Source organism: Rhinolophus sinicus, linkage group LG02 (assembly GCF_036562045.2).
Source record: "Rhinolophus sinicus isolate RSC01 linkage group LG02, ASM3656204v1, whole genome shotgun sequence".
NCBI classification, from domain to species: domain Eukaryota; kingdom Metazoa; phylum Chordata; class Mammalia; order Chiroptera; family Rhinolophidae; genus Rhinolophus; species Rhinolophus sinicus.
In genome coordinates, this window is record NC_133752.1 from 148,358,380 (window position 1) to 148,375,455 (window position 17,076).

General features: G+C 51.2%; 1 protein-coding gene and 1 long non-coding RNA gene across 2 annotated transcripts in view; one reads left to right on the forward strand and one right to left on the reverse strand.

Moving 5' to 3' along the window:
* The window catches only part of LOC109443768 (keratin, type II cuticular Hb6), a 28,101-nt gene extending 11,956 nt beyond the window's left edge, over window positions 1-16,145 (reverse strand). Inside the window, exon 1 of the long non-coding RNA XR_012493961.1 lies at window positions 16,009-16,145. This is a non-coding gene — a long non-coding RNA (keratin, type II cuticular Hb6). The remainder of the gene's footprint in view (window positions 1-16,008) is intronic.
* On the forward strand, window positions 3,806-8,955 carry KRT81 (keratin 81). Its single transcript, XM_074324892.1, has 9 exons — window positions 3,806-4,189; window positions 4,993-5,201; window positions 5,991-6,051; window positions 6,786-6,881; window positions 7,111-7,275; window positions 7,541-7,666; window positions 7,940-8,160; window positions 8,410-8,441; window positions 8,711-8,955. The coding sequence occupies exons 1-9, from the start codon at window positions 3,821-3,823 to the stop codon at window positions 8,953-8,955; spliced, it is 1,524 nt and encodes a 507-aa protein (XP_074180993.1). The 5' UTR covers window positions 3,806-3,820.
* Window positions 16,146-17,076: the final 931 nt, after the last annotated feature.

Sequence of the window (17,076 nt, forward strand, 5' to 3'; positions counted from 1 at the left end):
GGAGGGAGGGGATTAGTTAGTATGTGTGTTAATGCGTTGTATACAAACAATCTACTGTGTGATACTTTTAATGACAGCAGACAGTGGATAGATGAGAGTGCAGTGAGATAAACTCATCCTTCCATTAACATCAAACATACCAGGCTCTGAGTGCCAGCTCTGCCATGAAGCACATAACCTAAGCCAGTCTCTTAACCTCCTTAGCCCTCAGTGTCCTCCTCTGTAAAACTAGAATCGTAACACCTGCCTCAGAAGGCAATTGTAAAAATTAAATGTGTGAATATATGTTGGGCTCTTCGTATAGTATCTGTTATGAAGAAGATGAACATCAAGAGACGTTATTATCTATTAAGTTTGAAGAATATTTATAAAATAGTTTTCTACACCAAGCATATACTACTTGCATAGTTTCAAAAATAACCATATGCCCTAGAAAAACTCTTGCAGAAATACACCAGAAGACATGGAAAAGAAAGTTCATGGCAGCTCTGTTCATAATACAAGTTCTGGAAATAACTATGAGGCCATCAAGGCAGAAAGATATTCATACAATGAGTACACTCCACAGTGAAAATGAACACTGTACAGCTCCAGGAAGCAACACTGAACCAAAGAAACCAGACAGAAAAGAATATACACCATATGATTCCATTTGTATGAAGTTTAAAAACTGGAAAACTAAATACTATATGGTTTAGGGATGCCTGATACACTGCTAAAACTATAAAGAAAAGCAAGGGAATGATTTAACATAAAATACCAGAGAGGAACCATCCCTAGGCCAGGAAGAAAGGGGGTACAATCAGAGTGAGGCTCGTAGAGAGCTCCTAAGTTACACGTCTGCTCCAGTTCTTCCTATAAGTGGTAGGCACACAACCTATACATTCTTTGGTGTGTGTGACATATTTCACAATAAAAACTATATTAACTTCCAGAAAGCTCACATTGCCAGAGCCAAGACCACAGCGTGGTGATTCTGCCAACCCTTCCCTTCCCCAGTCTCCTTCCCCTTCTCCCAAACTTTATGACTTGAAGAAAACATACAGGTCGAATGTCATTTTAGGTCTTCCAAAATTAGCAACAACTAATAATGCCTGAAGTTTAATGAAACAGTGTCACACTTGAATTTTTTTCTGATTTTAATTACTTCTTGCTTTTTAAAAATTGCTTAGCAAGGGTCAGTGATTAGTAATGAGCTCATGTTTATGCATGTCATTTTTATTAGGAGTTACACTGGTAGAAAAGGTAAAGTGAGTGTGAGATGTACCTTGACTCACAGTGCTTCTGCTCAGGAAACCCAGCCAGCTGGCTGGCTGGGAGCACCACTGCGGACAGTGCCCAGGATTGCAGAGGAGGGTGTAAAGGGCCTCAGAAGTGCTGGCCTAACTCCCCAAACACATAAAGTGACAACAAATGCCACACCTTCCTCTGGGATGAACAGTGACCGACACAATCCGTGACCCCATGTCTGTCCTGTCACAAGGCCCCACTCCTGAATGTTTTGCACAGACAGCCAGGGCCCTACCCTGAACCGTACTTTCTTCTTTTCTCCTTCCTTCTTTTTCCCCATCAACCCCACCCCTTCCACCTTCCCTAAGCTGCTCTGCCTGCCTCTGCCCCAAAGGCACAGCAGCGATAGGGGCTGTCAGCCATATCATTTCACTTCTCTTTTCTTCCCTTCCATGTAATGCAAACCTTTGTACTTCATGAGATAATTTTTCTAGACCTGCTCTATTGGAGTGGGAGGTGCTTCATGGGTAAGTAGAACATAGTACATTCTATCAAAGTACTGAAAATATACCGGAAGTGTACATATTACTAAAACTGCCATTTATTTTTCATCACCTCCCTTCAATTCTCAGGTACAAGATCCTGCAGAGCCAACTCATACCACTCTTCAGCCCCCAACCTCCTATTGCACTTGTGCCACACTCACACCCCATTGGCTCCTCCTGGTTCTAACCATCCCAACCTCCTCTGACTCTGCTCGTCTTCCTTAGAATGACTCTCCCCAGCCCTAAATCCACAGATATCCTCTCCTAAACAACTCTCTCTACCCTCTTGAAATTTTCCATGGATTAGGAAATTCAGAGGCTTTCATTGCTTGTAGGTGAGAAGGCATTGCATATCCTGGGCTCTACTACTCACCAGCTGGGAGACTTTGGGGCAAGTTATTTAACCTCTCTGAGCCTCAGTTTCCTCGTCTGTAAAATGGGGATAATAGTACATACTTCATATGGTTGATGTGAGAATTAGAGATCATTTATAGGATGTAATGATCATAGGTGACCAATAAAAGAAAATACCTTTTTATTAAAATAGGACCTATGTTTCCCTATAGAACACTTTCTAATTGTAAATGGGGAAATGTACTAAAGTGATCTGATTTAGCATCACCAATAATAGAACAACCTGACATTTTGTGCTTACGGAGGTGACACGGTAAGAATTATACAGCATCATTTATGAAGTATTCTGCCCCAAAATATTTCAATTAAACTTAATCAAGTTTCTAGACCAGCACAATCCAATAGATGCTGGTGTGATGGTGGAAATGTTCTGTATCTGTGCTGTCCAATAAGATAGCCACGGGTCCAGTGGGGCATGTGGCTAGTACAACTGAGGGACTAGATTTGAGCATATTTAATGTGAACTAATTTAAAGAACCATATGTGTCTATTGGCCGTCATACTGAACAGCCCAGCTCTAGAGTTAACTTCCATTTTATAGAAAACACAAGGGTTAAAGCCACTAGTTAAATCAGATAAAACCTATTTTTTAAAATCCTTAGGAAAATTGAATATAGAGTAGACAGTAAATGATTCTTTGGAATTATTGTTCATTTTCTTGCATGTGAAAATGGTACTGTCCTCATTATTAAGAAAATCATGCTGAAGCATTTAAGGGTTGCATGTCATGCTTTCTTTAACTGTTAAATAATTGGACAAATGGGAAAGGAAACATGACACTATGTTAACATCTGTTGAATCTAGGTATCTAGGAGAAACATCTCAGGGTGTTTGTTATTAGGTTGGTGCAAAGGTAATTGCAGTTTAAAAGGTTAAAAATAATCGCAAAAGCTGCAATTACTTTTGCACCAACCTAATAGTATTCTTTCAACTTTTCTATATGTTTGAAAACTCTCGTAATAAAAGCTTAAAAAGACACCAAACACAAATATTTAATAATGCACTGGCTACTGCCATGGTAAGAAAAACCAGATAATTTTCAGCAGCGCACTGGACGATCAAGAGAGAGAAAAAAATCCAGATTTGTGTTTCAGTAGCACCTCAGCCACTACTGCAATGGAAACTTCCAGGTGTTTGCTAATACCTCAATCTTTCCTGGGTCTCCTCCTCACTCACCCCCCAACACACACACACAGGTCCCCTCCTCCTCCCTGCTTCTCCTAGCAACGGGGCTCCCTTCTCCTCCCTGCTCTGGCCTATCCCTCCCTCCCTTCCCTTCTCTTGTCCTGCCCTGTCCTTCTCTCCCCAACACTCTCGATGAGTGCATGCACTGCTCACAGGCACTTTGAAGATAAAACATGCTGAGTCCCCTACAGCCCAGAGATTGGCATCCTTTACACAGAGGAGGGTGCGGGCCACTCCACCATTAAAGCACATTCTAGAGAGGGGTTGAACCCGGCTAACCGCCCAAGCTCATAAAGCACAAATTGCCCCAACTCCATCTGCACAGCCAAGCCCCTGCCCATTGGAGCATAAATAAGACAGAGGTTCCTTGAGGCGCACATTGGAGTTTCCACCAAGACTCCAGACCTCACATCTTGTACTCTGCAACCCAAACCTTCCGAAGCAACATGACCTGTGGATCAGGATTCTGTGGCCAGAGCTTCAGCTGTGCCTCGGCCTGTGGGCCCCGGCCCGGCCGCTGCTGCATCACCGCCGCCCCCTACCGTGGCGTCTCCTGCTACCGTGGCCTCGCCAGAGGCTTTGGCAGCCAGAGTGTCTGTGGAGCCTTCCGCTCTGGCTCCTGTGGCCGCAGCTTCGGATACCGCTCGGGCGGCGTGTGCGGACCCAGCCCGCCCTGCATCACCACCGTGTCTGTCAACGAGAGCCTCCTTACGCCCCTCAACCTGGAGATCGACCCTAACGCGCAGTGCGTGAAGCATGAGGAGAAGGAGCAGATCAAGTGCCTCAACAGCAGGTTCGCTGCCTTCATCGACAAGGTGGGTGTCCTTGATCACACCCTTCCTGAACCCCACCCATGCTCAGGATTCAGGCTGGGCACTGAGGGGGGAGTCAGAGGCAGAAAGAGCACTGCCTGCGGAGGCTCCCATTCTGATGAGAGAAGCAAACAGACACACAAACACAAACAGGCACTCACACAAGACCCAGAACTCAGCTGAGAGTTCAGATTGGCAGAACTTGTGGAAGAGAGGGGTGACCTGGCTGCTCTGGACCACAAGCGAGACTTCAGGGAATTGAGGAGGAAAATGATTGCTGCTCTGAAAACACAGACGTTTCAATGGCCTCAGGCTGAGGACTGTATTCTTTTCGAGGGGGTGGAGTGGACTGGCGATCAGATGAAGTGGGCCAGGGGCCAGGGTAGCAGGGCTCCCTTTAGATGACCTGTGACATCATCTCCCTGTTACCCATCGCCAGAAATCTCACACTGAGATCTGAGTCTAGTAACTCTGCCTAAGAGGGCACCTCCTCTGGCTTCAGGGTGAGGGGCTCAGCTTCCTACCTGGCTCCTGAGCACATGCTACCTGGACTCAGCTACCCGAGAGAGTACTCAGTTCACTGATGACAGGGCCTGACAATTCCCAGCCCCTTGCTCACATCCCTAAGTTGGAATATCCAGATATATATGATAATCAGGAAATCCAGAAGTTGCCTTGTCTCCCACTGTCTGCGTCTGTGTAATCTGTGCTGAGCTCCAGCTTTGGGAATTCACCTTAAAGCAATTCCCCCAAATTGTGTTTGGGACACCAGCAGCCATCTTACACTTTCCCACCATGCATGGCAGGTGCGCTTCCTGGAGCAGCAGAACAAGCTGCTGGAGACCAAGTGGCAGTTCTACCAGAACCGCAAGTGCTGCGAGAGCAACCTGGAGCCGCTGTTTGAGGGCTACATCGAGACGCTGAGGCGGGAGGCCGAGTGTGCGGAGGCTGACAGCGGGAGGCTGGCCTCAGAGCTCAACCACGTGCAGGAGGTGATGGAGGGCTACAAGAAGAAGTGAGTGTGGCCAGGAGTGGTGTTGGGCACAGGAAATGATCAGGTTAAAGCCCGTTTGGATTAGACACCAGAAGGATTTCCAAGTAGGGAGAGCGGCCAGCTTGGCAGCGTGTAGCAGGATCTTTCCACCTGTGCAGTTGTTGCCCAGGTGCTTACCTAGGGGCAGGGCCCTGATTTCCCCAGGAGATGCCTCTCCCTTACTTCAGCCTTGTGTTCTCAGAGTCTGATCACCTAGCGGCTGTCCCCTGTGCTCTGTGGGGAGGAGGACCTGCCATTTCCCAGGCCTTCTCCTCCTGTCCTCTCACCCTCCGCCTGTAGCACATGGATGTAACACGAGTCCACGTGTGGCTCAGGGCTGACACGTCCTGGAGCGCTGGGTGTCCCGCTGCCCAGGGTGCTGAGAGCTGATGGCCTCTGGGACTCATAGACCCCAAGCACACCGGAATTAGGATGGACACCCAGGTGAGGGGAGGCCGGGGCTGCAGTGCCCCCAGGACATACTGTCCACTCCTAGCTGGGTGCTGAGGCGTCATTTACCTCCTGAGGTCACCCCAGAGCAACTCTGGACACGGGGCTATGAGGTTCCAGAAGATTAGCTCCCTGAACCCCTCAGTTCAAAATTCAGAGAGCATCACAGACCAAATCCAACCAAAAGGACCCAACAAGGCTGCCAGGGTTCCAGCTGTGTTGGGGAGTTCCTAACATTGCCCCCTTCGTTGGTAAGAAATGGAGGGCGCTCTGGTGAGACCTGCCCTTCGGTGACCTCCTCTCTGCCCTCTTCTGCCTCAGGTACGAAGAGGAAGTTTCTCTGAGAGCAACAGCCGAGAATGAGTTCGTGGTTCTGAAGAAGGTGGGTAACAGGGGCTCGGGGAGCACACACATCAGGAATCTAGAATGACAGACCCTTCTTGGGGAGACCCAGAGGGTCTCAACCTCAGTGTGACCTTCCCAAATCAGGACAGGGAATTCCCAGAGATCAGGGCACGGAAGGCACATCTAGGGCTTTGACTAAGGGCACAAACCTTGGCATATCCATTAGTACTGTGCCCTGGGGCAGGGGCATGGCTGGGTCTACCTCTGCATGTCCTGCTCTGCTTCAGAGGTTGTGGTCTGTGTCGTGGGTCCCCCGGAGGCCTGGCAGCTCTAGTCGCTATTGAAGGACAGTGTCCTGTGTACATTGTGAGATGTCTGAACATAGAAGGGGCAGAGAGCCAGGGTTGGGGAGGATGGAGCAGAACCAAGACTGACAGGTGGAGTCTTGGAGGAATGCTGGGGGCAGGGAGGGGTCAACGTGGCCAAGCAGGGAGTCAGTCTCTGCAGGTTTCCCGGAACAGGGGAGGGGACGCTGTCCCAGGTAGGAGAGGGGAGAGGCTGGGGGCCCTTCTCCAGGGCACAAAGGGCTTTGTCTCAGAAGGGGAGGAGGTGGTGAATTCCATCCCTGGAAGGACAGGAGGTATGGAGATGGGATGGCACTGGGAACACTGCGAGTCCTTTGTCCCTGGCACCATGAATGGGTGAGAAGAGAGAAGAGTTTGGCTGACAATCACCTGGGGTCGTCTTAGCTCAAAGACTCCCACCTTTCAGGATGTGGACTGCGCCTACCTCCGCAAGGCAGACCTGGAGGCCAATGCAGAGGCCCTGACCCAGGAGATTGACTTCCTGCGGCGACTGTATGAGGAGGTGAGGGTCGTGCCCAGGCACTGAACTGGCAGCCGGTCTGGAGGAGAGGGCTTTGGCCTGGGACTGGAGGTGGGCGGGGTTTGGGCAGGGGGTCGCCGTCCATGAGGCTGTCAGAGGTGTGGGGGCTGAGGGCCAGGATAGGGCTGAGAAGACCGGGTACACGCTACGGTGGGTGAGGCTGTGGCTTAAATGAGGTCCTTTTATCCCCCCAAACCTCTACCACCTGCAGGAGATCCGCGTCCTCCAGGCCCACATCTCAGATACCTCGGTCGTCGTGAAGATGGACAACAGCCGCGACCTCAACATGGACTGTGTCGTAGCCGAGATCAAGGCTCAGTACGACGACATCGCCAGCCGCAGCCGGGCCGAGGCCGAGTCCTGGTACCGCAGCAAGGTGAGCGGCACAGGACACCTGCCTCCTACCATGGCTGTGGGAGGCATGCGAGCTACATATTAGAAAAGGCTTCTTTTGTCTGGGATTCTGACTCCTAAGGATGGGAACAAAAGGGCAGACAGCTCTCAGGTAGAGGTGTCCGGGCAGGGCTGCCATGGATGGTGGCCCAGGCTGAGCACTGTACAACCTGCACTACCATCCGTGGTGTCCGCAATCCGTGGGGTGCCCCATCCTGAGCCTCAGGAGCATGTGTGCTTCCCCCCAGTGCGAGGAGATGAAGGCCACGGTGATCCGTCACGGGGAGACCCTGCGCCGCACCAAGGAGGAGATCAACGAGCTGAACCGCATGATCCAGAGGCTGACCGCCGAGGTCGAGAATGTCAAGTGCCAGGTACGGGCCATCTGTCCCCTGGCCCACCACACAGGCTGGGGCCTTAGCCAGGCTCCCCCAGGCCGTGTGTGCCCAGTCTGGGTCTCACCACCCATTCTCCAGCCCATTTGCATGACTAGAGCTGCAGGCCGTGGTCACTCAGGGAGACCCAGCTGATGAAGGCGAGAGGCCTGTTCCTGGGGTGTTCCAGCTGGGTGGAGAGGCTGGACACACTCAGGAGATGGACAGAGAGCCGGAGATCACAGCCTACCTTATTGTCTTCTGGGTCCCCAGAACACCAAGCTGGAGACCGCAGTGACCCAGGCTGAGCAGCAGGGTGAGACGGCCGTCAGCGATGCCCGCTGCAAGCTGGCCGAGCTGGAGGCCGCCCTGCAGAAGGCCAAGCAGGACATGGCCTGCCTGCTCAAGGAGTACCAAGAGGTGATGAACTCCAAGCTGGGCCTGGACATTGAGATCGCCACCTACAGGCGCCTGCTGGAGGGCGAGGAGCACAGGTGGGCAACACCTTGCCATTTCTGCCCCTTCAACAAAATGTTCACTGTTTCCCCGCTGCGCAAGGACTAGGAGTCTGGACAATCCTGTCATTTATTACTTTGGGGAAGGGGTCATTGGGGGAGGGCTCTTCTCTCAGACCCCTGCGCCTACCTTCTTGACCCTTTGTGGACCCCACCCCAAGAATATGTTGAGCTCTGTCTGCCATTCTGGCTGAGTCACTAACATTGCTTTTTCTTCTTCCCTCTCAGACTGTGTGAAGGCGTTGGGTCCGTGAATGTCTGTGAGTAACGTAGGCCCTTTTGTGGATGGATTTACTCCCTTCCTGTTAGGGATGGCTGAGTCTGGAAAGAGGGGTTTCACTGGGACCAAATATAAAAGAGAGGGCTGGAATCCCAGCAGGAGGGTTTTGGGGTCAGACAGCAAGAAAGACCATCATTTGGGGACTAGATGACCCTAGAGTTGTCAAGTCAAGATACGTGGGTAGGGCCATCGTCAGGGAGGTGGAATGATTGAACCCCAGAATTTTGACTCCGGCTTTGGCGTTTGCAGGTGTCACCAGCTCCCGGGGTGGGGTCGTCTGCGGGGACCTCTGTGCGTCAGGCTCCAGGCCAGTTACCGGCAGCGTCTGCAGCGCCCCTTGCAGTGGGAACCTGGCAGTGAGCACCGGAATGTGTGCCCCCTGCGGCCCCTGCAATTCCTTCACTTCTTGTGGCCTGGGCACTGGTGGTGTGGGCTCCTGTGGCATCAGCTCCTGTGGCGTGGGCTCATACGCCAGCAGCTGCCACAAATGTTAGTCACCCCAACTCAAGCCCCAGCCCTGGTGTCTCTCCTACCCAGCCCAGCCTGGTCCAGCCCCACCTAGCCCCCAGGTGGAACAAGCACTTACTTCTCCTGCACTTTGAAAGGTCCATCCTGCTCCTAGTCTTTTATATGTATGTGTGATCCTCTCTTCCTCAGCTCTGCCCCCCTTCTTCTCCACCCCACATGCTGGAAAAGGCTATCCCAGCTAGAAGTCCCCTTGGCACCCACAAGAAGGGGACCCCAGGGCAGTAAGGGCCAGGACTGCCATGGGCCAGTGGCTAGAGTCCCCCAGCTTCTCCCCTTCCTTCTCTGTTCATGTCTGTCTTGATCTGTGTTTCCAATAAATCAATGTAGCCAACCCTGGGCTTTGTCTGTACCTCCATTATCCTCAAGGGTTGGGGTTTGGGAGGGTCCCCAAAGTCACCACGGTTGTGTTAGGTCCCACCATGGTATAATTGTATCCACACACCCTCATTGATTTTATCCACACCACCTCTCATGATACATCTTGCAGATGAAGAAACCAGAGCTCAGAAGTGCTCAGTGTCTGGGGCAGGGCCCTACGATGAGGTCAGCAGTATAGCTGGTGTTTGAACCTGCATGCATCTCTAGGGTTCATTTCACCAAACCGTGGCTGCCTCCCAGAAAATATCCTTGTGCACCCCTATAAACTGATGAATAATGAAAATTAGATCCACCAGTCACTCAAAGCGTAAAGAAACATCACTCATTGCTTTGGTGGGGAAGACTCATGCCTGAGTAATTTATTAGAATTCTTTAAGGGATAAATCCGCGAACATGATTTAAACTCTCAAAAAGCCTTTGATATGGTGACTTTTTTTTTTAATGGAGTCCCTTTGAGGTTTGGAGACCTGCCATAGCTGATAAATTACCTCAAAGACAGAAAACAGCACATAGCAAGAAGATGACGTGGCAGAAAGGTGAGCACAGACTCTGCGGCCAAACTACCTGAGTCCAAAACTGGGCTCTGTCCCTTCCTCGCTGAGTGACCCTGGGCAATTTACCTGCCCTCTCTGTGCCTCAGTTTCCACATCTCTACTGAGAATGATAAAAAGAATACGTACTTCATAAGATTACTGGGAAGATGAGTAAGGAATTTCATATGTACCATGCTTAGACAGTGTCTGACACAAAATAGTTACAATGTGCATTTATCAAAAGTAGTCTTTTGCAGAATGTAATGTAGACACCTCCCTGGGACTCAGGACCATGGCCAACCTCTCGTTACACGTGTATCTGTGATCAGAGATTGCAAGTACACAGAGAAATCGCCGTGTCTTCCAGAGCCATTGAGCTCCTTTGTTCAGGGAACTGTGCCCCTCCCGCCCCCACTCTGACACTGAAAGGATCTTAAAAGTGGCAGAGGGAGTGGGGAGATGGCCCCTCTGCTTCACTATGGACTAAGGTGAGTCCCTGAATATACATCTGTACAGCAGGGCGAATCTCTAAACGCCTAGTGCCAGGCCCCGAAAACTGTAGCATAAACGTTAATCCCCAGCTCATCCTGCAGGGCAACCAAAATAACTATGAACACATATTGAGAGACCAGAAGTGAGTGGTCTGAAAAGAGAGAGATTCTTTTAGAGAATAAGATCAATCCCAGGTGTTCTGGCCACCGATGTGGTCCCTCCACCCTCCTGATGGAATTCTGAGCAGGACAGAGCCCTGGGCGAGCCCAGAGTGTATGGTTGCCCTAACCAGCCCTCTGTGCTGTGACACCACACTGCTCAGAAGCAGGCCCTGTGAGGAGTCCAGACCTGAGGTCCAGCCAGCCCCATCCTTCCATTGCTCCCCAGTTCAGAAGCCACCTGCAACTCCATTTCTGAGGGACTTCTCATCTCTGTCAACTGACCCCTCCCTTCCCATCTCACTGGTCTCATCAGCCCAGCTGGGCCTTGATGACCAGCCACACTTCACTCTCTCCCCCTCCTTCCACTTCTGACCTTCTCCTCTTTCCCACTCCAGCTCCACAATTCTCACCTCCCTCTAGGTTCCCGTGCCTGGACCAGCTCAGGCAGAGGCACAAAGGTGAATAAATAAAACATATAACACTCATGATGCAGAATGGTAAAGAAATGGAATGCTGTGTGACCTTTAGCAAGTCACCTCCGTCTCTGGGCCTCAGTGTATTCGCTAGTGAAATCAAATATTTGGATTAGATGGCTGTTAAGGTCCCTTACCAACTTAAAGCTGTATTGTTCTTTAGGAGAGGTGGGGCAGAACCAGGGGCTAGAGGGAAGAAGGTAGGGCCCTCCCAGGGCTCATGCAGCTGTGCTATGTGCATGCTGTCTGCATCTTCATTTTGCATAACTCACTGTCTAGAGGCAGCTGTCTGTGAGTAGAACAGTATGATTACATCAAGGTTCATGCACATCTCTGGGCATCTATGTGGAAACACATTTATATGTGTGTGTGTGTGTGTGTGTGTGTGACTGTGAGGGCTTCTATAAGTGTGCTTCTGTGTGTGAATGTGTGTATGCCTGTGTATATGGGCTAAAGAGGGGATTTTGTGGGTGCATGTGGATATGAGTGCAGTGTGGGTGCACAGGTGGACTCATGAGCTGGTGAAGTGGGGTTCCAGATGGATAACTGGGCAAAGATTAGAGTGATGGTGGGCAGGTGACGCTGGGCGTCATGCTGGGGAAGTGCCCTCCCGCTGGGGAGCCCTCGCTCTAACTCTTTTGCTTCCCTACCTACCCTCCTGTCCTACAGTCACTTTGGTTCCAGCTGGGGTACAGGGAGGTCAACTGACCTTAGACTCTGTAGTGCCTTTTCTAAAGTTGCTCAAAACCCTTCCTAAGAACTTCAATAAGTGATATATTGGTTACATCTATACAACTCGTACTATGTTTTAAGCACTTTACATGTAGTAATATATTTAATTCTTAAACAACCCTATTATAGTTACCTGTACTATTTTTATTTTATAGATAAACTGTTGTGTAGAGAGGCTAAGTAGGGAGGAAAAATGAAAGAGATCAATGAATCATTACCAGTTAGATCTGGGGAGAGTGGGACAGAACAGGTGAAGAGTTTGGCCAAGGGAGCAGCAAGACTGGAAACACCATCCGGGCCCTTCCTTCCTTATTCCAGGCTGGTCTGATTGCCAAATTGCAGCTGGAATCACTTCTGGAAGGATTGCATTTAGACACATCAAGAGACTCCCACGGGGTTTCCACAGGGTGAGACACGATAATGGTGAAGAACAGGCCCAATCCATCCAAGGACAGGGCAGAGCACTCAGGACCACAGAGCCTCAACCTGCTTTCCTCTACTACCTGGCAGGCCCTGGAGATGAATGGATGAGACCATCACTGCCCTCTAGGGGCTCAAATAGAGACGCTAACACAGCTAAGTTGCATCTGACATACTCCCATTTAAGTACAATTAAGTGTGAGACAGGCACCAGGAGCCAACATAGGGCTGACCCCTTGCGGTCCCCTTCTACTGAGAAGCAATGACTGCACTGGTGACAACCCTCCTCCCTTCAGAAGTCACTCCGACTCACAAAGCTTTTAACTAAGTTGGTGAATGACTCTCCATAAATGCAGCAGGTTGTTCTCTCCCACCCCAGGCTGGAATGTGGCTCATGGCCAGGGGAGCCACTCAGAGAATCAGTCCCCAAACCGCAAACATTGCTGGTGACTCATGTGGCCCTGGCCCAGCAAGGGACTCAAATCTGACCCCACAGCCACTAGGATTTCCTGGACTGAACGTCAGGCTTAGGATTTGGGAAGGAAAAATGTGGGTAACAACCAGTCTTCGGTGATGTGGGCTACAGAAGTCACATCAGAAATCCTGCTTACAACTCCTGGGGGTATTTTCTTCTGCCCTTCCCACAGATGACCAGCACAGCAAGAACTGGAAACGCCTGACCTTGAAAATCACAGAATGTCATCACCTCCTAGCAAAATGCAGGGAACACAAAGCCCCTCCTCAGAGCAGAAGCTCAGAGGAAAAGCTCTGAGGAGAGGCTTTGTTTCAAGAGCAGCTCCCCTGGGAGTGCTGTTAAGAATATTTACACAGTTGGTGTCAGTCAGTATGGATCAACTGGGGCTGATACGTAAGTCCAGTGGGGCCGTATCCAATACCCTCCAGGTTGGGTGGCAGCCTGCCAGCCAAGTTTCAGTCCCATTCCTCTTGCCTGAGATTGCTCTGTTTACCAAGGAAGGGGGCCTTTTAGATACCTGTTCTTCTTCGGGCAGAGATCCAGGAAAACACAGCAGACACCCTGGCACTAGCAAACCTTAAAAGGTAAAGCCAGAGCTTCTGGTCAATGACGGCACCTTAGCCCCACCCAAGAACATAGAAAGCAGGAACCATTGTTCCCCAGATGCGTTGATGTTGTAATCCTTTGTGCAATAGAAAAGAATGTGCGCTCAGTGATCCGAGGCTTCTCTCAAGGCTGTGTGGCAAGAAAAGAACCCAGAAACCCAGCGCTTCTCTGGCCACCCCAGTCCCCCAAATTGGCCTATCTTCTGTCCCCCAAAATCCAATCGCCTTGTGAAAACTCAAACCAATCTACACCACAGACCTAGGAGTAGAAGCAGAAGTAGAACCTCAGTCTGATTCCAAAGACATGCTTTCCTCCACCAAAATTTGTTGTTCCCAGCCCACCATCAAATCACTTGTTAAACTTGAACTCCGGCCTGGGGCCTGAGCCACCCAGTTGTGTTCATAGCCACCAGCCCCAATCTGCGAGGGCCGTCTTCCCCAGGGCCTGTCCTCAAGGGCCCCTGCCTGGGCAGTAGAAGGCGCCCCTTCACCCCCACCCCACTCTATTCTCTTTCTGGTGTGTTTCCTTGTTTATAGCCTGCCTCCTCACCAGAGGTCCTCTCCAGAGGCCGGGACCCAGTGTTGCCTTGCTCACCAAGCGCTATGCCTGACCCTGAGACGCCAGTCAGTAAGTGCTTGTAGAACGAGTGGGTAGATGAATGGATGCAGCTCTCAACCGCTCTGCCAAGAAGTGCTGACTGTGGACCCCCGGCGAGGAGGGTTGCCCCTTGGTAGTGCCAAATCTGGCCAGCTTTGTCTTCATTCTGGGGATTGCCTGAGGAATGAAGACGCCAACAGCCTGGAAGGTCAGTCCACTGCAGAACGTTTTATTGCAAAGGAGGAGTCCCAGGAAAAGAGGGGTGGGGGCAGTTCAGAGGGGCAAAGCAGCAGCCCAAGAGTTTATACTACGGGTGAGGAACAGGAGGGAGACGGGAGGGGAGGGTCAGCTCCATTGCAGGGGCACCTGAGACAAAGGGCTAAGCTTTGGGGTAAAAGCTACGGTTCTTTGACTTCTGAACGGGATAAAAAGCGTTCAGCATTTTTCGGAGCCTCTGCAGCTGAAGTCGCCGACACAGTCTGGGGAGCCGCAGAGCGCGCAGCCGCCGCCAGGGGCGCTTGTCTCCAGGACGCTGGAGCCCGCTCCCGGCGGCAGCAAAGCGGCAGGACCCCAGGCTGAGCCTGGCCTGCAGGTGGAAGCGCTGCCCAGGGCTGGGAAGAGAGCGGCTGGTGGAGGAAGGAAACCCCCTTCCCCGGCTCCACCCCAGAAGACAGACACACAGACTCCTCCTCCAGGGAACAACGCATAGACCCTCCTTCCCACCTTGAGACAGCCGTGCAAACTCCCCAAAGTAATAGATACACAGACTCCTTCCCTTAAGAAACAGACTAAAGAATCCCGCCCCCACAGAAGTCAGACACAGATTTCCTCCCACCCAAGAATAAACAGTCTCGTCCATGAGGATAAACCGGCAGAACTCCCACCCACATCCCAGGCAAAACCAACAGAACCTCCCCGCAAAGAACAGACCATGGGAACCCTCCCCCAACACACACAAACATAGACTCACCCCCAAGAGAAGAAACAGCCCCCCCCACAAAGGGAGACACACAGAGGAAGCAGACCCTTTCTCCCTTGCCAAGAGATACACACAAAAATTTGGAGGAGGAGATTAAGATTTGGCCCCTCTAACCCAAGTTACACCTGTTTTTTACTTACAGCCGCTCCTTGCCCCCAATCCGAGTCCAAGCCTGAAGGGAGAAGGAGAAAGCAGGGGAATGGATCTATCTCCCAGGTGTAATAGTCTCCATTCTCCAAGACAAAATACTCCTGGCTCTCCAGACAGGCAGAAACCTTTCCATCCTGCATGCTCCTTGGTTGTCTCAGGTCCCCTCAGCCCCTTTGAGTAAAGACTCCTTTTGGACCGTTACACTCAATCCTTCCTCCCTTTAATTTAAATAATTCACTTTTATTGATGGCTTCTTGGAGGAGAGAGAAAGCAAAAGATCTACGCTTTCTTTGACCTAAACATCCTGAAAGGGGAGACTGTGGTGGGAGGGGCATTTTAAAGGAGACCACAGAGAAGACAGCTCAATTATCTGAAGAATATTGTTCAAGCCTCACTCAATCTCTGTCTACCTATGTGTCCTTGAGGTGGTCCTTTGCCCTCTCTGAGACTCAGTTTCCTCATCTGTGAAATGGGGCTAATAGAACCCCTCCCAGGGGTTTTATAGATTTAAAGGAGGTAATATATGCATCATGCCTATTGCTTTGTGGGTTCCCTGTTCCTCCCTTCAGCCTGGTGTCCCCCGGGTGGAGCTGGCAGCCAGTGAGTCCAGTCCCCACTGCTATCTAAGGTCAAAAGTCAGGCCCTACTTTGTTTCCATAAACCCTGCCTTGCCTAGGGCTCGGAAGATGGGCAGAACTGAGAAGAAGTTACTCCACACTGAGGACCTTGTTCCCCCTGGTTGGGCCGTGGTCCCTGCAACTGTCATGGTGGACAAACGGACCCCTGCTCTCCACCCCTGGGGGCGAATGACTTCATGAGTCACCCCAACCCAGGGGCGTGCTCATTAGTTGGGACCTTTTGCCTAAAAGTGTGTTAAATGGTGGAAACACTGGCTCAAGAGAGCAAGTCCCTGGATCCCCAGGTCACCTGTCCCCACCCCGCCCCCAGCTGGTGAGGCCCGGTGGTGATCGCCCTGTGCCCCGCACTCCACCATCACCGTCTGAAGCACTGCCCAGCCCTCACCTGCGCTCCTCGCCCTCCAGCAGCTGCCTGTAGGTGGCGATCTCAAAGTCCAGGCGCAGCTTGAGGATCATGAGCTCCTGGTACTCGCGCAGCTGCCGGGCCATGTCCTGCTTGGCCTGCTGCAGGGCGGCCTCCAGCCAGACTAGCCTGCCCTTGACGCTGCGTGAGTCACCCTCCTCCTGCAGAGCTGGCAGGTCCTTGGCTCCTTCTAGCTCGCAGGGCTGAGGGCAAAGGAACATCCTTGGTCCTCATCCATTCCCCCCCCCAAGGATCCAGACCTTTTTTAGAGGCTGGAAGGCCAATGAGAGTCACAGATTGGTGTGTGGCGTGAGCACGCCGATTCTGAAGCACGTGTTTGTATGTCTGCCCTGTTCCCAGGAGACTTGGGGCCAGCCATCTGGATGACGGAGAGAGAGCTTTTCACATCTAGTAGGATGACACTTCTAACAGGAACTCAGACCCGAGAAGGATCAAATGCTCCTTAGCACATAATGCTGAGATTATTGTTTTATCAGGGAAACTAACAAGAAGGCTATCCTGTTCTTCACAGGAGACTAGAATTTGTGGTTTTGGGGGTGGGGGATAACACCAATAAGTGCTTGCCTGGTTGAGGTGTGCTTGCTGCTTAGGAAACCAGTAGGGGGCATCAGAGCAGCTGTGGCTGGTGGAAGACTGAACCCTGACTTGCCTACCCTCTAACTCTGCCACCCCTAGAACCGGAACAGCTCATCCCCCCACCTGAAAGTCATCAGTTCCTGGAGAAGAGAGAACCCCCATGAATCTCCCTCAGAGCCTGAGTCACTTGTAAAAAAAAAATCGGGGAGCAGAACCCCTTCCCCCTGTGGGTGGAACGTGAGCCAGATGGCTTGACAGAGAGGGCAGCTGGGAGAAAAGAGAGGAGGTTGAGAGGAAAAGAGGCTGGAGAAAGAAAGCATTCATGTGGGAACCTGTCCTTTCTAAGGTCTAGAACCTGAGTCGCAAATACGAAACCTACCTACAGAGGCCTGGCTAGAGGCATCAAGAGGTAAAGACAAAATGTTAACTATATATCAATAGTATCCAGTTCCA